The sequence below is a fragment of the Lucilia sericata genome, unplaced genomic scaffold (genome assembly GCF_015586225.1).
Source record: "Lucilia sericata isolate MDLA Ls3-8-SP2 unplaced genomic scaffold, ASM1558622v1 Contig001263F_arrow, whole genome shotgun sequence".
Taxonomy (NCBI): Eukaryota; Metazoa; Arthropoda; class Insecta; order Diptera; family Calliphoridae; genus Lucilia; species Lucilia sericata.
The window spans coordinates 33,727-57,404 of record NW_023995216.1 but is presented as its reverse complement, the minus strand read 5'-3'; the positions used below and the strand labels follow the sequence as shown (position 1 = coordinate 57,404).

At 31.5% G+C, this 23,678-nt stretch overlaps 4 protein-coding genes across 4 annotated transcripts in view; all 4 read left to right on the top strand.

Annotated features, from left to right (window-relative positions):
- Positions 1-15,650, top strand: part of LOC119610688 — a 52,361-nt gene extending 36,711 nt beyond the window's left edge. Inside the window, exons 6-9 of the mRNA XM_037966014.1 lie at positions 11,456-11,985; positions 12,051-12,210; positions 12,272-12,430; positions 13,783-15,650. Coding sequence (XP_037821942.1) covers positions 11,456-11,985; positions 12,051-12,210; positions 12,272-12,430; positions 13,783-13,980 — 1,047 coding nt within the window. The 3' untranslated portion in view covers positions 13,981-15,650. The remainder of the gene's footprint in view (positions 1-11,455; positions 11,986-12,050; positions 12,211-12,271; positions 12,431-13,782) is intronic.
- A 312-nt stretch (positions 15,651-15,962) lies between these two features.
- Positions 15,963-18,229, top strand: LOC119610692. The gene is made up of 4 exons (XM_037966020.1): positions 15,963-16,208; positions 17,338-17,484; positions 17,553-17,892; positions 18,087-18,229. The coding sequence occupies exons 1-4, from the start codon at positions 16,085-16,087 to the stop codon at positions 18,205-18,207; spliced, it is 732 nt and encodes a 243-aa protein (XP_037821948.1). The 5' UTR covers positions 15,963-16,084; the 3' UTR covers positions 18,208-18,229.
- Positions 18,230-18,495: 266 nt separating this feature from the next.
- On the top strand, positions 18,496-21,312 carry LOC119610687 (nucleolar GTP-binding protein 1). Its single transcript, XM_037966013.1, has 4 exons — positions 18,496-18,708; positions 18,825-19,099; positions 19,169-19,499; positions 19,919-21,312. The coding sequence occupies exons 1-4, from the start codon at positions 18,661-18,663 to the stop codon at positions 21,221-21,223; spliced, it is 1,959 nt and encodes a 652-aa protein (XP_037821941.1). The 5' UTR covers positions 18,496-18,660; the 3' UTR covers positions 21,224-21,312.
- A 408-nt stretch (positions 21,313-21,720) lies between these two features.
- LOC119610691 (dynein light chain 1, axonemal) lies at positions 21,721-23,431 on the top strand. Its single transcript, XM_037966019.1, has 3 exons — positions 21,721-21,872; positions 22,088-22,199; positions 23,127-23,431. The coding sequence occupies exons 1-3, from the start codon at positions 21,721-21,723 to the stop codon at positions 23,427-23,429; spliced, it is 567 nt and encodes a 188-aa protein (XP_037821947.1). The 3' UTR covers positions 23,430-23,431.
- Positions 23,432-23,678: the final 247 nt, after the last annotated feature.

Here is a 23,678-nt window from a genome sequence, read left to right as displayed (position 1 = left end):
AACTAGAACTGAACTAGAACTGAACTAGAACTGAACTAGAACTGAAGTAGAACTGAACTAGAACTGAACTAGAACTGAACTAGAACTGAACTAGAACTGAACCAAAACTGAACTAGAACTGAACTAGAACTGAACTAGAACTGAACTAGAACTGAACTAGAACTGAACTAGAACTGAACTAGAACTGAACTAGAACTGAACTAGAACTGAACTAGAACTGAACTAGAACTGAACTAGAACTGAACTGAACTAAGAACTGAACTAGAACTGAACTAGAACTGAACTAGCACTGAACTCGAACTGACCTAGAACTGAACCTAGGAACTGAACTAGAACTGAACTAGAACTGAACTAGAACTGAACTAGAACTGAACTAAACTGAACTAGAACTGAACTAGAACTGAACTAGAACTGAACTAAAACTGAACTAGAACTGACCCTAGAACTGAACTTAGGAACTGAACTAAGAACTGAACTAGAACTGACCTAGAACTGAACTAGGAACTGAACTAGAACTGAACTAGAACGAACATGAACTGACCTAGAACTGAACTAGAACTGAACTTAGAACTGAACTAAGAACTGAACTAGAACTGAACTAGAACTGAACTAGAACTGAACTAGAACTGAACTAGAACTGAACTAGAACTGAACTAGAACTGAACTAGAATCTTGAACTAGAACTGAACTAGAACTGAACTAGAACAGAACTAGAACGAACTAGAACTGAACTAGAACTGAACTAGAACTGAACTAGAACTGAACTAGAACTGAACTAGAACTGAACTAGAACTGAACTAGAACTGAACTAGAACTGAACTAGAACTGAACTAGAACTGAACTAGAACTGAACTAGAACTGAACTAGAACTGAACTAGAACTGAACTAGAACTGAACTAGAACTGAACTAGACTGAACTAGAACTGAACTAGAACTGAACTAGAACTGAACTAGAACTGAACTAGAACTGAACTAGAAACTGAACTAGAACTGAACTAGAACTGAACTAGAACTGAACTAGAACTGAACTAGAACTGAAACTAGAACTGAACTGGAACTGAACTGAACTGAACTAGAACTGAACTAGAACTGAACTAGAACTGAACTAGAACTGAACTAGAACTGAACTAGAACTGAACTAGAACTGAACTGAACTAGAACTGAACTAGAACTGAACTAGAACTGAACTAGAACTGAACTAGAACTGAACTAGAACTAGAACTGAACTAGAACTGAACTAGAACTGAACTAGAACTGAACTAGAACTGAACTAGAACTGAACTAGAACTGAACTAGAAACTGAACTAGAACTGAACTAGAACTGAACTAGAACTAAACTAGAACAGAACTGTATAAGCGAAGTTAATATTTTTCATTGTTTTTATGTAATAAATGAATCCATTTTACCAAACAAAAGACTTAAGAACCAACTTTGCTGTCTTCACACAAATAAGTATTGATGTTCACAAATTAGCTGTCGAAATATTTAGATTACCTTAAGATAACAAATTTACTTCCAATTACAAAGTTTTCCACCTTTTTTTCTTTAATTAACAAAGAAAACAAACAAAATAAAGAAGTAAGATTTTTGACGTCATGTTCGTAGACTCGTTAAAAATTTGGTTTAAAGTGTAGGTGTTTGTTGTTGGTTAGTTTGTTTAATCAATGAAAACAGGCCTTCATTAATTTTATATGTAAGTGACCATATTTGGAATATTCAGGGTCAACATGAACACAAACAACTGCACGTATGCGGATAAATATACAGACAAACAGGTGCAATGAACGTTTAACATTAAGAGGGAATAAAAATGTTAATAAAAGTTAATAATAACATGAGTTTTTTCCAAATATTATAAATGAAAGAATGTGTATTTATTTGATTGAAGAGGTTAAATGGTATTACTAATAAAGTAAGCTGAAAGATCAGTAAAGTTATGATGTCATTTTTTTTCTAATAATTCTTAAGTGTTTGTTGTTGTTTTATTTGCCTTTACCTTAACTTTGACTTTGAACTTTTGTTTTTACATAATGACTCTGTAAAAATTCTTAAATTATTGTTTTTTTGTTTTTCTATTTAACTTTTTTATGCATTTTGATTATCTTGAACTTTATGGCGGGGATTTTTTCTATATAAAGTTACATTGTTGTTACGAGTACTTAACTTATAATTAGTGTTTAATTAAGTAAACAAAACAATAATAAAACCTAAACCCACCTTAACACAACATATCACCTTTTAACAAATAAAAAAAAACTTATAAACTTTAACGTGTTGTCTTTCGTACTTGATACTGATGATCAACTGGTATCATGATCACTAGTCTTTAAACTCATCTTTGAAAAAAAAAAACTATTTGTATAGATGTTTGGTAATTAAAATCTAATTATATAAAATGTATTTTTTTGCCAACCAAGTTCGTGGGGATTTATCTCTCAAACCATGAACTTAGTTTTTAAAGCTTGCAATAGTAAAATCAAGTTTGAAACAAATATAATTAAACAAATAAATTTTTATGCAAATAAAAAATAGAAAAAATTAATCATATGAGTTTTAAAGTTACAGAGATCATGATAATTGATGGTGTTTAATAATGTAAGGAGTTGTTGTTGTTTTTTTTTTTGTATTCTGCATTTAATTATGTGATGTTTTGTAATTTAATTAGATAATAATGATAAATTATGTTTTTATTTGATTTGAATATATTTTTAAGTATCGAAGGCAATGCTTGGGAGTTTTATTTTTAAAACTGCTTTGTTATTAGGGACGAAATATCTATTTAAGTTTCAAATAGTACTTTTTATCCCTTGTAAAAAGTTCCATTTGGCACTCATTAGAGATTTTTGGTTATTTAAGAAATTTATTTAAAAAGGTACCAAATGTAAAAGTACCACTAAGCAATGCACAGTGGAAACTGAACCAGCACTAAACTAGAACCGAACTAGAACTAGAACTGAACTAGAACTGAACTAGAACTGAACTAGAACTGAACTAGAACTGAACTAGAACTGAACCAGAACTGAAATAGAACTGAACTAGAACTGAACTAGAAACTGAACTAACTGAACTGACGAACTAGAACTGAACTAGAACTGAACTAGAACTGAACTAGAACTGAACTAGAACTGAACTAGAACTGAACTAGAACTGAACTAGAACTGAACTAGAACTGAACTAGAACTGAACTAGAACTGAACTAGAACTGAACTAGAACTGAACTAGAACTGAACTAGAACTGAACTAGAACTGAACTAGAACTGAACTAGAACTGAACTAGAACTGAACTAGAACTGAACTAGAACTGAACTAGAACTGAACTAGAACTGAACTAGAACTGAACTAGAACTGAACTAGAACTGAACTAGAACTGAACTAGAACTGAACTAGAACTGAACTAGAACTGAACTAGAACTGAACTAGAACTGAACTAGAACTGAACTAGAACTGAACTAGAACGAACTAGAACTGAACTAGAACTGAACTAGAACTGAACTAGAACTGAACTAGAACTGAACTAGAACTGAACTAGAACTGAACTAGAACTGAACTAGAACTGAACTAGAACTGAACTAGAACTGAACTAGAACTGAACTAGAACTGAACTAGAACTGAACTAGAACTGAACTAGAACTGAACTAGAACTGAACTAGAACTGAACTAGAACTGAACTAGAACTGAACTAGAACTGAACTAGAACTGAACTAGAACTGAACTAGAACTGAACTAGAACTGAACTAGAACTAGAACTGAACTAGAACTGAACTAGAACTGAACTAGAACTGAACTAGAACTGAACTAGAACTGAACTAGAACTGAACTAGAACTGAACTAGAACTGAACTAGAACTGAACTAGAACTGAACTAGAACTGAACTAGAACTGAACTAGAACTGAACTAGAACTGAACTAGAACTGAACTAGAACTGAACTAGAACTGAACTAGAACTGAACTAGAACTGAACTAGAACTGAACTAGAACTGAACTAGAACTGAACTAGAACTGAACTAGAACTGAACTAGAACTGAACTAGAACTGAACTAGAACTGAACTAGAACTGAACTAGAACTGAACTAGAACTGAACTAGAACTGAACTAGAACTGAACTAGAACTGAACTAGAACTGAACTAGAACTGAACTAGAACTGAACTAGAACTGAACTAGAACTGAACTAGAACCTGAACTAGAACGAACTAGAACTGAACTAGAACTGAACTAGAACTGAACAGAACTGAACTAGAAATGAACTAAACTGAACTAGAACTGAACTAGAACTGAACTAGAACTGAACTAGAACTGAACTAGAACTGAACTAGAACTGAACTAGAACTGAGCTAGAACTGAACTAGAACTGAACTAGAACTGAACTAGAACTGAACTAGAACTGAACTAGAACTGAACTAGAACTGAACTAGAACTGAACTAGAACTGAACTAGAACTGAACTAGAACTGAACTAGAACTGAACTAGAACTGACTAGAACTGAACTAGAACTGAACTAGAACTGAACTAGAACTGAACTAGAACTGAACTAGAAACTGAACTAGAACTGAAACTAGAACTGAACTAGAACTGAACTAGAACTGAACTAGACTGCCATTATTAAAACTGAATTAAAACTGAACTAGAATCGTTTTAATAAAATTTGTTGCATTTAAGAGAACCCGTCAACCCTCAACAATCTTGATCAATCTTGAAAAAAAAAATTAAAATCTGATTCAAATTTTCTAAAAATTAAATATATTTTTTTTTAAGTGAGGCTTATTTTGTTTCTTTATCCATTTTAAACATTCAATACAAAATTGTGTATTTTTTATTATGGCTTTTTTTACAAAATATATTGATGAATATATGTATGTAAACATGAGCTCATAGCTAAGAAAAACCCATAATATTTTAGTTAGAAATAGTCACCATAACACAAAATAAATATTAACTAAACCTTCACTTAGTTAAAATTCATATTTGTTAAACACACATAAACACAGACTAAAAAAGCATAAAAATAAACAATTTTAAGAAAATTACTTAAAATACAAAAAAAAAATAAAGATAATTTAATTTAATGATATTAGAGAACAAAGGACAGGATGTTTTAAAACAGACACACAGACAGACGGACCTGTTAAATGACTTCATAAAATCTTCTTTTTAAAATTTATTTTCAAAAAAGATTTACACTTGACCTACAAAAGTAAATAATAATGACACAAAAACTTATTTTTAGCGAATGTGGTTAATCATTCAATAAATCTGAGACGTTCTTGAGTGAAATATGTGAAAATTTATGCATAAATATTGTAAAGTTATATTTATTTTAAAAAGTAAGAAAAAAACACTTGAAGGATGACTGCTGTTAAATTAAGTAAATAATAAATTAAACACAACATTCTTGTTAATTTGTTAAGTTTTCATTTGCATTTTAAGTTTTGCTAAATATTGATTTTAAAGGTTGTTTATTTTTAATATCCATTTGCCATTTTCAAAACATAATTAAATAATAAGTTAATAGAGTTATTTCAACAACATATTGCAACAGCAGCCGTCAACCACACATCAACATCATTAACTTTAATAACAAAGATACCAAATAATAATAATCATGGACAGGGTAACCACAAAAGCAAAATTTTTTGTAAACTTTAGACTAAAGAAAATATAGAAAAATATGCCCTAAAAGTCGAATGCCACAATTTATAAATTTTCTTTTCTTTCTATTATAATAGTTCAAAAAAATTAATTATTATTTCATTAACTATGTGGTAACCCTGTTTACTAATTAACTATTTGGTTTAAATAGTTGTTTAACTTTTGATATTGGGTTTTTTTTTCTCACTTGTCTAAATGGTATTTAGAGCTTAGAGTTTTAATAAGGCAATTGGTACTAGTATTGGAAATATGTTCAAATGAAATGCGAAAAAGTGTTACATTACAAAGTGTGCATTTAAATATGCTGATCAAAAAATTGCAATAAATTTTGTAAAATAAAACGGCAATGCTATTTGTGTCAAAAAGCGAAAAGCTGAAAAAAATTGTGCTAGTGAGAGATAAACGATTTCAGCATAGCATTGTAATAAGAAAATGGAAGGGATTGAAAAGAGCAATGAATTTTACGAAAACTTATCAGAACAAAAATCATATTTTCCAGTTCAGTTCTAGTTAAGTTCTAGTTCAGTTCTAGTCAGTTCTAGTTCAGTTCTAGTTCAGTTCTAGTTCAGTTCTAGTTCAGTTCTAGTTCCGTTCTAGTTCAGTTCTAGTTCAGTTCTAGTTCAGTTTAGTTCAGTTCTAGTTCAGTTCTAGTCAGTTCTAGTTCAGTTCTAGTTCAGTTCTAGTTCAGTTCTAGTTCAGTTCAGTTCAGTTCTAGTTCAGTTCTAGTTCAGTTCTAGTTCAGTTCTAGTTCAGTTCTAGTCTAGTTCAGTTCTAGTTCAGTTCTAGTTCAGTTCTAGTTCAGTTCTAGTTCAGTTCTAGTTCAGTTCTAGTTCAGTTCTAGTTCTAGTTCAGTTCAGTTCAGTTCAGTTCTAGTTCAGTTCTAGTTCAGTTCTAGTTCAGTTCTAGTTCAGTTCTAGTTCAGTTCTAGTTCAGTTCTAGTTCAGTTCTAGTTCAGTTCTAGTTCAGTTCTAGTTCAGTTCTAGTTCAGTTCTAGTTCAGTTCTAGTTCAGTTCTAGTTCAGTTCTAGTTCAGTTCTAGTTCAGTTCTAGTTCAGTTCTAGTTCTGTTCTAGTTCAGTTCTAGTTCAGTTCTAGTTCAGTTCTAGTTCAGTTCTAGTTCAGTTCTAGTTCAGTTCTAGTTCAGTTCTAGTTCAGTTCTAGTTCAGTTCTAGTTCAGTTCTAGTTCAGTTCTAGTTCAGTTCTAGTTCAGTTCTAGTTCAGTTCTAGTTCAGTTCTAGTTAGTTCTAGTTCAGTTCTAGTTCAGTTCTAGTTCAGTTCTAGTTCAGTTCTAGTTCAGTTCTAGTTCAGTTCTAGTTCAGTTCTAGTTCAGTTCTAGTTCAGTTCTAGTTCAGTTCTAGTTCAGTTCTAGTTCAGTTCTAGTTCATTCTAGTTCAGTTCTAGTTCTGTTCTAGTTCAGTTCTAGTTCAGTTCTAGTTCAGTTCTAGTTCAGTCTAGTTCTAGTTCAGTTCAGTTCAGTTCAGTTCAGTTCTAGTTCAGTTCTAGTTCAGTTCTAGTTCAGTTCTAGTTCAGTTCTAGTTCAGTTCTAGTTCAGTTCTAGTTCAGTTCTAGTTCAGTTCTAGTTCTAGTTCAGTTCTAGTTCAGTTCTAGTTCAGTTCTAGTTCAGTTCTAGTTCAGTTCTAGTTCAGTTCTAGTTCAGTTCTAGTTCAGTTCTAGTTCAGTTCTAGTTCAGTTCTAGTTCAGTTCTAGTTCAGTTCTAGTTCAGTTCTAGTTCAGTTCTAGTTCAGTTCTAGTTCAGTTCTAGTTCAGTTCTAGTTCAGTTCTAGTTCAGTTCTAGTTCAGTTCTAGTTCAGTTTCTAGTTCAGTTCTAGTTCAGTTCTAGTTCAGTTCTAGTTCAGTTCTAGTTAGTTCTAGTTCAGTTCTAGTTCAGTTCTAGTTCAGTTCTAGTTCAGTTCTAGTTCAGTTCTAGTTCAGTTCTAGTTCAGTTCTAGTTCAGTTCTAGTTCAGTTCTAGTTCAGTTCTAGTTCATCTAGTTCAGTTCTAGTTCAGTTCTAGTTCAGTTCTAGTTCTGTTCTAGTTCAGTTCTAGTTCAGTTCTAGTTCAGTTCTAGTTCAGTTCTAGTTCAGTTCTAGTTCAGTTCTAATTCAGTTCTAGTTACGTTCTAGTTCAGTTCTAGTTCAGTTTAGTCAGTTCTAGCTCAGTTCTCGTTCAGTTCTAGTTCAGTTCTAGTTCGTTCTAGTTCAGTTCTAGTTCAGTTCTAGTTCAGTTCTAGTTCAGTTCTAGTTCAGTTCTAGTTCAGTTCTAGCTTAGTTCTAGCTCAGTTCTAGCTCAGAACTAAAAAAATACAATATGTAATTACTATTATAAAGAATAAAGAACTATTCAAGAACAATTTACACATTACTTAACAAATTAATTAAAATTAAAATAAACTTATAAAAAATTCATAATAAAGTTTTATGAAACTTAGTTTTTAATTATAAATATATAATAAAACAAAAACTTTATAACTTGGCAAACAATTGACTTCTAATTGGAAATCCATGCTTGGCTAATCAAGAAAATTATTCACAGTATTATACTAATTTTTTCTACATATGTAAATATAAACATATTCAATGTATTGTATCTACTCCAAAGTTCTCTTTCTTAAAAAATGAAGATCATTAGCAAAAGCTACAGGTAAAATATTTTTCTTATTAAACTTAATGGAGTTCTAAACAAACAGCTCTTTACTTCCTGGAAATAAAGAACAATAAAAAAAGCTTAAACTTGGCTAAAGGTCTAACAAACCCAAAGTTATTACTTTGAGTTTTAAACGAAAAAAAAGCATATCTATAGTTCACCTTTATAATAGAACTTTAAGTTTTCTTTTCTCTTGTTTGGTGGTCGCCTACTTTTTAAAAGATGTTTTTTCATACATCTTTCTGATGAGTACGTATAGTATGTACGTAAACATTAATATGATTTTCATCATTAACATTTTATGCTTAACTAAGTGTGACCAAACCAAATGTTGTTAAACCTAGAACGTAGTTTTTCTTTCTTCTACACATGAACATCTCATGTTCTTCTGTGCTTAATTTCAGTTATAATTTTAAGTTCAAAGAAATTGTTCTTAAAAGTAATAAAAACAAAAGATGATTTAATATATATATTTTTTTTCTTTTGTTATTTGCCAAGTTTTTGTTTAAAGAATATTACCCTCTCATTAATGTTTCCGGCGCAGAAATGAGCTAATATTATTAGTTTTATTTCTTTCAACTAACAAAGACTGAAGAACGAAACTTTTGTTACAAAAAGTTAATAAAAATATTAAGAAAATAATTGTAAATAAATTTTAATATGTATGCTAGTATAATACATTATTCGGTGAAAACTGGAAAGAACTTAGCTGAACTAGAACTGAACTAGAACTAAACTAGAACTGAACTAACAACTGAACTAGAACTGAACTAGAACTGAACTAGAACTGAACAGAACTGAACTAGAACTGAACTAGAACTGAACTAGAACTGACGAGAACTGAACTAGAAACTGAACTAGAACTGAACTAGAACTGAACTAGAACTGAACTAGAACTGAACTAGAACTGAACTAGAACTGAACTAGAACTGAACTAAAACTGAACTAGAACTGAACTAGAACTGAACTAGAACTGAACTAGAACTGAACTAGAACTGAACTAGAACTGAACTAGAACTGAACTAGAACTGAACTAGAACTGAACTAGAACTGAACTAGAACTGAACTAGAACTGAACTAGAACTGAACTAGAACTGAACTAGAACTGAACTAGAACTGAACTAGAACTGAACTAGAACTGAACTAGAACTGAACTAGAACTGAACTAGAACTGAACTAGAACTGAACTAGAACTGAACTAGAACTGAACTAGAACTGAACTAGAACTGAACTAGAACTGAACTAGAACTGAACTAGAACTGAACTAGAACTGAACTAGAACTGAACTAGAACTGAACTAGAACTGAACTAGAACTGAACTAGAACTGAACTAGAACTGAACTAGAACTGAACTAGAACTGAACTAGAACTGAACTAGAACTGAACTAGAACTGAACTAGAACTGAACTAGAACTGAACTAGAACTGAACTAGAACTGAACTAGAACTGAACTAGAACTGAACTAGAACTGAACTAGAACTGAACTAGAACTGAACTAGAACTGAACTAGAACTGAACTAGAACTGAACTAGAACTGAACTAGAACTGAACTAGAACTGAACTAGAACTGAACTAGAACTGAACTAGAACTGAACTAGAACTGAACTAGAACTACTGAACTAGAACTGAACTAGAACTGAACTAGAACTGAACCTAGAACTGAACTAAGAACTGAAGACTAGAACTGGAACTAGAACTGAACTAGACTGAATAGAACTGAACTAGAACTGAACAGAACTGAACTAGAACGAACTGACTGAACTAGAAATGAACAAGAACTGAACTAGAACTGAACTAGAACTGAACTAGAACTGAACTAGAACTGAACTAGAACTGAACTAGAACTGAACTAGAACTGAAGTAGAACTGAACTAGAACTGAACTAGAACTTACCTAGACTGAACTAGAACTGAACTAGAACTGAACTAGAACTGACTATAACGGTGTCGTATGGTTGTATTGTTGTATTGTTGTATTTCGTATTGTTTTATTTTTTTGTTTCGAAATTTTTTCTAATTTTGATTAAAATTTTCATCTAAAGCTGTGTTGTTGTGCACACAAAACAAAAGACTTGAACAACAAACTTGTTTTTAGTTCTCATGGTTTTTATTGATTTTTAATTATGATTTGAGGCTACACATGTTTTTTTTTTAATAAAACTTTATTGTTTTTGCCTCAATTGAAAAAGATTTAGTAGCAATCAAAGTAAATTTTCCATTTTTTTGTTTAATAATTTAGTAAAAAGTTTGAAATCTATCCTTTCTTAAGACTTAAAATCACCATTCATCTCTTCTAATTACTTTCGTTTACTATTGAGAAAAAAACCTTCTAGATGTTTATGTTCTAACTTAAACTCTCATATTCATTGAATATTTGTTAATGCAAATAAATAACGGTATCATATTTTTCATACTTGAATTTATTTTCTTTATTATTGTTGTTGTTTGTTCTTCATTTATAATTTATTTATTTATTTAGCATAATGGTTGCATATAAAGTATTAAAAAAACCAACAAACAACTTCCTACATTTACCGTTTTTTCTTGGTTGTTGTTGTTGGTGTTTTTTTTTTTCTTTTCTATATTATTTCTACATTTTATTATTTAAACAGTTTTGTATTATTTTCTTAGTCTTTTGTTAAAGTTGCAGTTTATCATTTAATGCACAAATTCTATTCTTTTAAAACTTTTTTCTTCTTCTTTTGTTTTATGTGTGTGTGTTGTTGTTTTTTCTTAATACGGTAAAACCCTCTAAGGCATGTTATTACTAATGTGACCATATGATTGTTGCTGTGGAAAACAAAAGACTTAAGACACATGCACCTAAAATTACGGTTTTTATTTGTACGATGACGTTTATAAAAACTACAATGATTATAATAATGTTTTTTCATTGCTTATTGTTATTATTTAGTGCAAATAAATAATGTATGTTCTTAGTTTAAGTTTTTTTTTTTGGTCTATTTAGTTTTACATACATATGTACATATACTTATAAGTATTTATGTATAATTTATGTTTATTTTAATAATAAACATGAAAATGATATTAAAGGAGAAAATCGTTTCGTTTTTTTTTTTTTTTTTTTTTGTAAGGAGTTTACAGTTATGTGTATAATTTTGTCAATTCTATTGTAACAATAACAATTTATTTTCTTCCACTTACAGGATGATGGTGGCATTGAATTCTTTAATACCATAGTTCTACAGCCCCATTTGAAACTGATCACCGATGCTGGACGTGGTTATCATGTACGCTGTGCCTATAAATCCCGTGATGCTGCCATGAACATGAAAAAGTCCCACAATAAAGTGGTAAAAGCCAGTGCTGGAGGTAAATATCCCCAAAAACCTCAAGCTTTTAGAAGTGCCGAAGCCGATAGCACTGATCGTAGAGGTTATGGCAGATCATTAGATAAATATCGTGCTGCTGGTGATGAATTAGATGAGGAAGATGTCTACAACGAAGAAGAAATGATGAATAACGAAAGTGATGTGGATAATGAAATTCCAATGCCTGGTTGCCATATGAAAATATATAATGCAGAGCATAAGATAGCCAATGATGTGAAAATCGGAGATCCCTTGACCATTGTTATCAATATCGATAAACAAGATGTGTATGGTTTGCATGTAACCGATTGTATTGTGCGTGATGGTTTGGGTTGGGGTGAACAGCGTTTAGTGGGTGATGATGGGTGTGTAAAATATTCTTTATTAAGAAATTTTGATTTCTTACATTAATCTGTTTATTTTATTTCAGCTGTCCTATGGATAATGAAATTATGGGTCAATTCAACTATACCTTAGATCGCTTGGCGGCCAATGTTACTTTCCCTGCTCATAAATTCCCCTATACCACCTCGGTTTACTATCAATGTAATGTTAAATTGTGTGCTTTAAAGGATCCCGAATGCCAAGCGGTAGGCTGAGTTATTCTTATATTTGTTTTATATAACATTAATATTATTTTTTTCTTGAAAGGCTCCCCTTTGCGGCGGCAAACGACCCAAACGACAAACTAACAACGATAACAAAGACGAAGAGGGTTCTCCAGCTACCATTGAAGTCTTTTCTGGTCTTTATGTTAATGAAAATGTCGATGTTACCGAGGGAGATGATGATTCAATAACTAAAGAAAAGGTAAGTGAAGTGTGGTAGAACTGAACTAGAAATCAACTAGAACTGAACTAGAACTGAACTAGAACTGAACTAGAACTGAACTAGAACTGAAATAGAACTGAACTAGAACTGAACTAGAACTGAACTAGAACTGAACCAGAACTGAACTAGAACTGAACTAGAACTGAACTAGAACTGAACTAGAACTGAACTAGAACTGAACTAGAACTGAACTAGAACTGAACTAGAACTGAACTAGAACTGAACTAGAACTGAACTAGAACTGAACTAGAACTGAACTAGAACTGAACTAGAACTGAACTAGAACTGAACTAGAACTGAACTAGAACTGAACTAGAACTGAACTAGAACTGAACTAGAACTGAACTAGAACTGAACTAGAACTGAACTAGAACTGAACTAGAACTGAACTAGAACTGAACTAGAACTGAACTAGAACTGAACTAGAACTGAACTAGAACTGAACTAGAACTGAACTAGAACTGAACTAGAACTGAACTAGAACTGAACTAGAACTGAACTAGAACTGAACTAGAACTGAACTAGAACTGAACTAGAACTGAACTAGAACTGAACTAGAACTGAACTAGAACTGAACTAGAACTGAACTAGAACTGAACTAGAACTGAACTAGAACTGAACTAGAACTGAACTAGAACTGAACTAGAACTGAACTAGAACTGAACTAGAACTGAACTAGAACTGAACTAGAACTGAACTAGAACTGAACTAGAACTGAACTAGAACTGAACTAGAACTGAACTAGAACTGAACTAGAACTGAACTAGAACTGAACTAGAACTGAACTAGAACTGAACTAGAACTGAACTAGAACTGAACTAGAACTGAACTAGAACTGAACTAGAACTGAACTAGAACTGAACTAGAACTGAACTAGAACTGAACTAGAACAGAACTAGAACTGAACTAGAACTGAACTAGAATTGAACTAGAACTGAACTAGAACTGAACTAGAACTGAACTAGAACTGAACTAGAACTGAACTAGAACTGAACTAGAACTGAACTAGAACTGAACTAGAACTGAACTAGAACTGAACTAGAACTGAACTAGAACTGAACTAGAACTGAACTAGAACTGAACTAGAACTGAACTAGAACTGAACTAGAACTGAACTAGAACTGAACTAGAACTGAACTAGAACTGAACTAGAACTGAACTAGAACTGAACTAGAACTGAACTAGAACTGAACTAGAACTGAACTAAACTAGCACTGAACTTGGACTAGAACTGAACTAGTACTTAACTTGAACTGAACTAGATTTGAACTAGAACTGAACTACATAGATAGCTATTTGATGTTTTAATTCCTTCCTTTTCCTTTTTCCAGACATTGGAAGATGCTCTCTGTATCTCTCAACGTGCTTTTGCCATAGCCATCGCTATAGCTGGCCTAATTTTAATGTTGGCTGTTGTTGCAGCCGTTTTATGTATAATGGCTAGACGCAGCACTAAGACCGTTTCAAATTCCGGCAGTTCCATTTACAGTGGTCCCTACACAAACACCGCTTTCTCGCATAGCAGTTAAATTTCTTTCCCAAAAACCAAACTGACACTATTTCCTCACATTATAATCTATACAAAAAAAAAAAACTTAATTAGGCCCAGATTTAAGAAAACAAACAAATCCAAATTTTCTCTTAATGAAAAAATGAACACTAAAAGTGTTTAAAAAAATAATTTTTAAAAAAACAAAATTTTTTCTTCTAAAAAAATGTTTGAAAAAAAGTCAGAAATTAACTATTTAGCTAGAAATTAAGTCACAAAAGAAAGCTGCCTTTTTTATTTAAAATTTAAATTTATTTAATTTAAGTTTAAAGAAAACATATTTAATTATAAATTATGATAAATTTATGTTATGTTTAAGAAAGCACAGCACTTTGAAAAAAAAACAGCTTTTTTTAAATGTAGATATTACAGGGTTTTTAAAAAAATACTAATATTTAAGCGTTAAAACTTTAAAGAAAAGTTTTAGTGTTTAGACAACAAAAACCCCCTAATATCGCAGAGATTTGAGTAGAAACTTTTTGTTAAAGTTTTGAATTTAAAAATCTCTGTTTATTTGTACACTAATTTAATTAAGGTTTAAGGGTCTTTCTTTTAACTGCATCTTGCAAATTCTTTTCCTGATGTCTTCCTTTCCTTTAAAAACTTTTTCTATTCTTATCTTTACTATATATTAATTTAAGTTAGCATTCCCTTCCCTCGGCAACTTTCTGTAGTTTAGCTAACGCCTCAGGTGATAACTTTTAATATTTAAAACTATTTAATTAAATAATTTAACTGTGTATTCTTTATAATTTGTGTTTTTTTACTAAAACTTATGAAATTTTAATGATTTAATATCTTGTAAATGTCTTAAATACTTTTAAAATTTTGTTATCCTGTATGTATTTTATTTTCAGTCTTTTAGCCAAAAGTTTTTTGCATTTAAAGGAAACTTTTGGTTAATAAAACAATACTTGTCATTATTTAAACTAAAACCGTATTAAACTATCAATAATAAATAAATATTTTTTTAAAATAAAGATAATACTAATTTATTTTAAAATTCTTAATAAGTGCATGTGTTTGTTAGTGTTAATTTTAATGGATTTATAAATAATACAAAATTCACTTATGGGAATAGGTTTGATGCAATTCTAGTGAGATTTGGATTCGTTGGCATTAAGAGGAACAGGTCCTCAGTGTTTTTCCAATAAATTTCCTAAAAGTTTTCATATAAATTTCATAGGTTTTGAAACATTTCAACTTTAAATTGAAAAATTCTAAAGGAAATATTTGAAACAATTTACTGGGAACTTAACCAATAGAACCTTATTAAAAAATGCATTTAAATATTTGCCTTAGAAAAGTTCAAACCTCTCATAGTGTTAATAAAACCGAGTTATCTGTTAAAAAAAGCACGCCTTATCTAAACGTCCATATAAAATAGTACATATTTACTTTTTTTACTTTTAAAGTTTCCATAAAAAACAAATAAACAAACAACATTTAATATTAAATTTCTATTTTCAATATTTTTTATTAATTTTTGTAAGGCTTTGCTTCATTAAAACATTAAAAAGTTTCTTTAAAAAGAAAATTAAAAACAAATGTTTTACTGGAGCTTGGCCAATTAAAATCAATTTATTTTTATTAACTAATATTAATCTTACTTCAATAGTTAGTACATACTTTAAATTAAAAAAAAAAAAACAAGCAAATAAATAAAATATAAACAAAAACCTTTTCAAGGTGCTTTAAACAATAACAGCTGATCCACAGCAAATGTCATAAACACAAAGCACATGAAATGTTAATTCTGTGTCAAAATTGCAAACAATTTTAATAATAAACTATTTTAAGCTATCTATTATAAACATATAATAATTTATAAATAATATTACTATAACTAATTAAAGTCATTATAGAAATTTGCAAACTTTATAAAGTTTATATAAATTTTCCTAATAAAAATTATTAAAATTTAGTTATTTATAAACTTTATTACCGTTAACATGTTTTCCAAAAGTGTTTTACAATTTTTGTTTTTAAATTTAGTATTTTTAATACTTTTTGCTAGTAATTGTTTCAATTTAAAGAAACGTTTTAATTTTAAATTTTATTTATGGAAATCTGCACAAAGATCTATGTCGGAGAAGTTATTTGTGGATAATGTGGAAAATTTGGAGGCTTGTGTGAAGCTAGCTATAAAATATAAAGGTTTAGCTTTGAATTTTTCACCCGATATTAGATTTTCAAGAAAATATGCGGGTAAATAAGAAATAAAAACCAAAAATTAATTGTTTACTAGTTTACACTTTTTGAAACTAAAAATTTGTTTAAACTTATTCGAGTTATGGACTATTTTCAAGATTATAGTCAACAAACCAGTCAATAGACTAGTTCATAGTGTAGTTAATACTGGAACACTAGTCATTAGAGTACATCAACAGAGTAATCCGCAGACTAGTACATAAACTAATTGATAGAATAGCTAATATACTAGCTTATAGATTGGCCAATAGCCTAGTCCATATATTGATTATTAGACTAAACACGAGACTAGCACATAGACTAGCACATAGACTATCCAATAGTCTAGTTAATAGATCAGTCAATAGACTATTCAATAGAGTAGTTCATTGACTAGTCCATAGCCTAGTCAATAGACTAGTCCATAGAGCAGTACATAGACTAGTCCATAAACTAGTTAAACGAATATTTTATTTACTAATCCATAGACTTGTTAAAGGAATAGTTTTAAGACAAGTCCATAGAAAAGTAAATTGTGTAGTATATAGACATGTCAATATCATGGACTAGTCCATAGAAACATCAATAGTTAAATTTACAGACTAGTCAATAGACTAGTTTATAGAATAGTCCATAGACTAGTTTATAGAATAGTCCATAGACTAGTCAATAGACTTTCCCATAGCCTAATCAATAGACTAGTTTATAGACTATTCCATAGACTAGTCCGTATAAAAGTAAACATAGTAGTTTATAGACTAAATAGTCAATAGGAAAGACAATAGACTAGTCAAAAGTCAAGTTTGTAGACTAGTCCCTAGACTAGTAAATAGAGTAGTCAATAGACTAGTCCATTGACTAATCCATAGACTAATCCATAGACAAGTCCATAGACTATGCAATAGACTTGTCCATAGACAAGTTTATAGGCTAGTCAATAGACTAGTCCATAGACAAGTTTATAGGCTAATCAATAGACTAGTCCATAGATTAATCAATAGAATAGTCAATAAACTAGTTCAAAGACTGGTCATAAGCATAGACTAGTTTACATATATGCTAGTCAATAGACTAGTCCATAGACTTATCAATAGAATAGTCAATAGACTAGTCCAATGCTACTTTAGTAAAAGTTTATTTTTTCCAGATTCCAAAACATTTCTCGATCACTATTGGAATCAGCCACATCTATACTTTAATTGTCATATACTACGATGTCCAGAAAATTTAACATTTAAAACAATGGTAAACGATACATCATTTGATTATTATGCTCTCTATGAAAAAGCTATGGGTAAGAAAGTAAAGTAGTACGTTATAACGTGAGGACCTTAAAGGGGTTTATATTTTTTACAATTTCAGATTCTAGGGATTACATTTGCCTACCTGAAATTGGTTTATTTGAGCTACACACCAATCCAGATACTTATCTAAATGCGAGAGCAAATTGTCGCCATTCTCGCAATCATTGTGGCACCTTAGCTCATGTGGCATCACAAAAACGAACCGAAGCTTTGACACATGTAATTGTCAATTATAATAATGAGAAAGCGCTAAATGTTAAACCAATAATATATTTGGCCTATATTGGTTTATACTACAATCAGTCGTGGTCTAATAATTTTGAATTTTTCAATAGTGAATGGGAAAATTTAGAATGTTTTGCTTATCGTGCCTGGGAGCCGGGAAATCCAAAGAGAAGGTTAGGTTTAAGCTGATTTATTTTGCACTTTAGGGAAAAATGTTTTTCTGAATTGAAAAATATTTTTCTCCCATTTCGGACGGAAATTTTATTGAAAAATGTTTTTTTAATAAATCGGAAAACTTTACCATTTGTTGCCTTATTGTGAACTATAAATCGAATCTAAATATTGAAAATAACTTGTTCTCTTATAGTTTACCGTATACAAATACCAGCTGTGTGGCCTTAACTGTTAATCGTACCTGGAGGACAGTAAAATGCGATATAAAATTACCCTATATTTGTGAAATAATGACTTCATGTCAAAAAAAGTAAATTTTTAAAAATATATATCTTGTATGTATTTTACGCAAAGAAAATTACCACTTTTATACTGGTAGCTAAATAAATTTACCATTTTTCAGTATAAATTCAAATAAAAAACAATTTTAAAGCTTTAAAATTCGCTTTTAGCACAAATGTATTAAAAATTGCTTTAAATTTAACGTCTAACAGAGATGCCCTATTAAACATTTACAGCTGGCAATGCTATTGCTTTAACTAAACACTGTGGCATTCCCATTTATTTATCTCTAGCATTGCCACGTTGTTTATGTTGTCATCATTGTTGACATTTGTTTTGAAGTTGAATTTGAACATCTGGTAGCTCTTTTCTTTTTGGGTTTTGCGTCGCCTCGTGGTTGTTGTGTGCGCATTAAATATACCCGTTTATTTCTTTTATTTTTATTTAAAATACACGTGTAAAATAAAAGAAAATATCCTTACAAAATGAGTTTGTATAATTTTAAAAAAATTATGGTGGTTCCGCCAGCAAAGGTAAGTTTTTGATGCAAAAAGCCAGCGTTACCCCAAGGGAGCACCCTCTGGACGATAACATAACCTCATTTACTTTGTTTACAAATAATTACTAATTTCATCATTATGCTTTCCAGGACTTTATCGATATTATGCTGTCGAAGACCCAGCGTAAGACTCCTACTGTTGTACACAAAGGTTATAAAATCTCCCGTATTCGTGCCTTCTACACCCGTAAAGTGAAATTTACCCAACAGAATTTCCACGACCGTCTTTCGCAGATTATTCAAGATTTCCCCAAGCTAGATGATGTACATCCTTTCTATGCTGATTTAATGAATGTTTTATACGACAAAGATCATTACAAATTGGCTTTGGGTCAATTGAATACAGCTCGTCATTTAATCGACAAGTAAGTTTGTTAAAGTTCTATTCAAAAGCAAAAACAATTTAAAATCTTTGTGTCTTTTCCTTCTTGCAGTGTCGCTAAGGATTATGTCCGTTTGCTGAAGTATGGTGATTCGTTGTATCGTTGTAAACAATTGAAAAAGGCCGCTTTAGGTCGTATGGCCACTATTATGAAGAGACAAGCTTCAAATTTAACTTATTTGGAACAAGTACGTCAGCATTTGTCTCGTTTGCCTACTATTGACCCCTATTCGCGTACCATCATTATTTGCGGTTTCCCTAACGTGGGTAAATCTTCGTTTATCAATAAAATCACCAGAGCTGATGTTGAGGTTCAACCTTATGCTTTCACTACCAAATCTTTGTATGTTGGTCACACTGATTATAAATATTTGAGATGGCAGGTAAGTTATCGCAAACAATATTTAGTAACTATTTTATGATGTAGATTTTAAGCTCTTTTGATAAATATATAGATAGATAGACAAGTTTCTTCCGTTTAAGCCAAATGGTACTTTAAACTGACGGACACAACTAGATCAATTCCTAAGGACAAAATTTCATATAATTCCTGAAAATAAGCATGGAAGATCGATTAGCATAAACATGGAATATGAAAAATGTCAGCCCACTACTAGCTTTTCTCCATAAAGAACTAATTTGTATTTGACGGACGGACATAACTAGATCAATATAGAATCTTAAAGCACCGATGAACATAATTACTTTTGTAGGTTTATGAGGAATGAATCAAATTTTAAAATTTTTGTTCAGGATTTCTCTAAAATTTCTTATTAAATTATTTCCTTTAACTTAATTTTAGGTCATTGATACCCCCGGTATTTTGGATCATCCTTTGGAAGAACGTAACGTCATTGAAATGCAGGCCATTACTGCCTTGGCTCATTTACGTGCTTGTGTACTTTACTTCATGGACATTTCAGAACAATGTGGTCATTCCTTGGAAGAACAAATTAAATTGTTTGAAAGTATCAAACCTCTATTCACCAACAAACCTTTGATTCTGGCCATCAACAAAATTGATATTCTAGGTGTAGAAGATTTGCCCGTCGAAAAGAGACAACTAATTGAGAAATTACAGGAAGATAAGGCAGTACCAGTAATGTTAATGTCTACTGTACAAGAAACCGGTGTTATGGAGGTCAAAATGGAAGCCTGTGAACGTTTACTCTCCTACAGAGTAGATCAAAAGATGCGCACCAAGAAGGTAGACAATATCTTAAATCGTTTGCATGTGGCAATGCCAGCTCCCAGAGATGATAAGGTTAGAGCTCCTTGCATACCCGAACAGGCTTTGGCTAGATTGGAAAAGAATGCCGCCAAGGCTGAACGTAAACGTAAGTTGGAGAAGGAAATCGAAGAAGAAATGGGTGATGATTACACTTTGGATTTGAAAAAGAACTACACCGATATACCCGAAGAAGAACGTTACGATGTCATACCTGAATTCTGGCAAGGCCACAATATTGCCGATTACATTGATCCTGATATCTTTGATAAATTGGAAGAACTCGAAAGAGCTGAGGGTATACGTGAAGAAGGTGGTGTCTATGACTTGCCTGATATGACTATGGATGAAACACTTAAAGAAATTCGTGAAATGGCCAAGAAAATCCGCGAGAAACGTTTCTTATTGCGCGACGAAAAGCGTCTACAGCCCCGCAAAAACAAACCCATCATACCCAGACACAAACAACCCAAAGTACGCGATCGTTCTGTCTCCAAATTGGTGGAGACCATGGAAAATCTTGGTGTCGATATGTCTGGCTCTTCCAATGCCAACTTCACAAAATCTGTGGTCGATTTAAGACGTGGTCAAATTGCTGTCGGTTCAAAGAAGGAGCTCAAGAAACCTTTATTGGACAAAGAATCCTCCGCTGTTGTTAAGAAGACCGGCCAGCCATTGAAACGTAAACCAGCACGTGATACCATGGGCATTAAGAATACCGCCATGAAGAAGAAGGCCCAAGTTATGGCCAAGAAAGACATTGCTAAGAAGGTGGGACGTTTGTGTCTTAAGGGTGAAGCTGATCGTTTTATTGGTACTAAAATGCCCAAACATTTGTATGCGGGCAAGAGAGGCAGCGGTACGGCCGATAGACGTTAAGTTTTACTACCACTTACTACACTACCATCTATGGGCGGGCACACTTCTTTAGTTAATACGGGGGAATATCTAGATATTTTTTTAGAAAACATGAAAAAATTACTGTTTTTACTTTATAACAACAGCTTTATTATTATTTCACTTTTTTATGTTTTAATTTACAAACTCTATTTGTAATAAACGAAAGAATTAATATGAATAACTACGTGCATGATAAAAATATCATATTTTTATCATGACTACGTGTATTAGTTTATATATTTTAATAATGAATTAAAAATATGTAAATTATAAAGAAAAAAATATTTAAATTGTGTGTGTTTTTTATTTGAGCATTTGAAAATGTACTTGCCTTCTATTTGTTACTATAAAATATTAATAATAGCATTATGGTAACGGTTTCTATTGACAACGTTATCGTCAAAGTTTATTTGAACATTTCACTTTTGTTACACAAATTTAGTAGAACATTTTCTTAATATACATTATTTTAAAGAATGTCTAAGGCTACTACCATAAAGGAGGCTCTCAAACGCTGGGAGGAACGAGAGCAACAAAGTGCAGCTCAAGCCACAGCAATAGAATTACAATTTCAATGGCCGCCCATAGAAAAAATGGACAATACATTGGGTTCGTTGGTCAATTGCGAGTGAGTATTGAAATTAAATGAAAGCTTAACTATTTTTAAGATAAATATGGAAAAATCGAGGGAAAAGTTACAGACTATTGTTACATTTTTGGGAAACGTTAAAGTGATTTGAAAATGAGAAAATAGTTTACAAAATTTCACATCAATCTGTCAAGGATGTAATTGAATACTGAACTAATAAATGTTTCCAAAATAATTCTCGCCTTTTCTTCTAGACGTCTAAGCTTATCTACCAATATGATAGAGAAAATTTTCGGTCTAAATGGTATGAAGAATTTGAGGGTCCTATCGCTGGCTAGAAATTATATAAAACAAATATCGGGATTGGTAAGTACTAGTGGAACTTTACTGAACTTAAATAGAACTGAAATAGAACTGTACTAAAACTGAACTAGAACTGAACTAGAACTGAACTAGAACTGAACTAGAACTGAACTAGAACTAACTGAACTAGAACTGAACTAGAACTGAACTAGAACTGAACTAGAACTCACTAGAACTGAACTATAAGTGAACTATAACTGAACTAGAGCTGAACTAAAACTGAACTAAAACTGAACTAGAACTGAACTAGAACTGAACTAGAACTGAACTAGAACTGAACTAGAACTGAACTAGAACTGAACTAGAACTGAACAAGAACTGAACTAGAACTGAACTAGAACTGAACTAGAACTGAACTAGAACTGAACTAGAACTGAACTAGAACTGAACTAGAACTGAACTAGAACTGAACTAGAACTAAACTAGAACTGAACTAGAACTGAACTAGAACTGAACTAGAACTGAACTAGAACTGAACTAGAACTGAACTAGAACTGAACTAGAACTGAACTAGAACTGAACTAGAACTGTACTAGAACTGAACTAGAACTGAACTAGAACTGAACTAGAACTAGAACTGAACTAGAACTGAACTAGAACTAGAACTAGAACTAAACTAGAACTGAACTAGAACTAGAACTGAACTAGAACTGAACTAAAACTGAACTAGAACTGAACTAGAACTGAACTAGAACTGAACTAGAACTGAACTAGAACTGAACTAGAACTGAACTAGAACTGAACTAGAACTGAACTAGAACTGAACTAGAACTGAACTAGAACTGAACTAGAACTGAACTAGAACTGAACTAGAACTAGAACTGAACTAGAACTGAACTAGAACGGAACTAGAACTAAACTAGAACTGAACTAGAACTAAATCAAACATTTTCTTTAAACCTACAAATTCCCAAATGATCATCTTTACAGGAAGCTGTAGCCGATACGCTCCAAGAACTTTGGATTAGTTATAATCTCATCGAAAAGATTAAAGGTCTTTCGGCTCTGCGAAATCTAAAAGTGCTTTATATCAGCAATAATCTTATAAAAGATTGGGCTGAATTCAATCGTCTTCAAGAATTGGAATCACTAGAAGATTTAGTAGTGGTGGGTAATCCCATAGCCGATGGTCTAGATGAGGCCACTTGGCGTGCCGAGTGTATAAAACGTTTGCCGACAATTAAAAAATTGGATGGTGAACCGGTCGTATTAAATGAGGAGCCCCAATTGTAAAAATGCACTTAATGAATCTTATTAAATATTTACTATTAATTGCAAAGGTGTTAAATTTTGTGAAAATAATTCGAATAAACAATTAGTAGCAGTTGTTGCAAAATAATTATATTTTACTGTAATTGTTGTTTATATTTTTTGCGTAATTGTTGTTTTAATTTTAAATGGACTTTTAATTTTGTTATAAATGACAAATCTAACTGCAGATTTTTGTTAGTTTTAATTTAGTCGTTGATAAATTGTTAATTT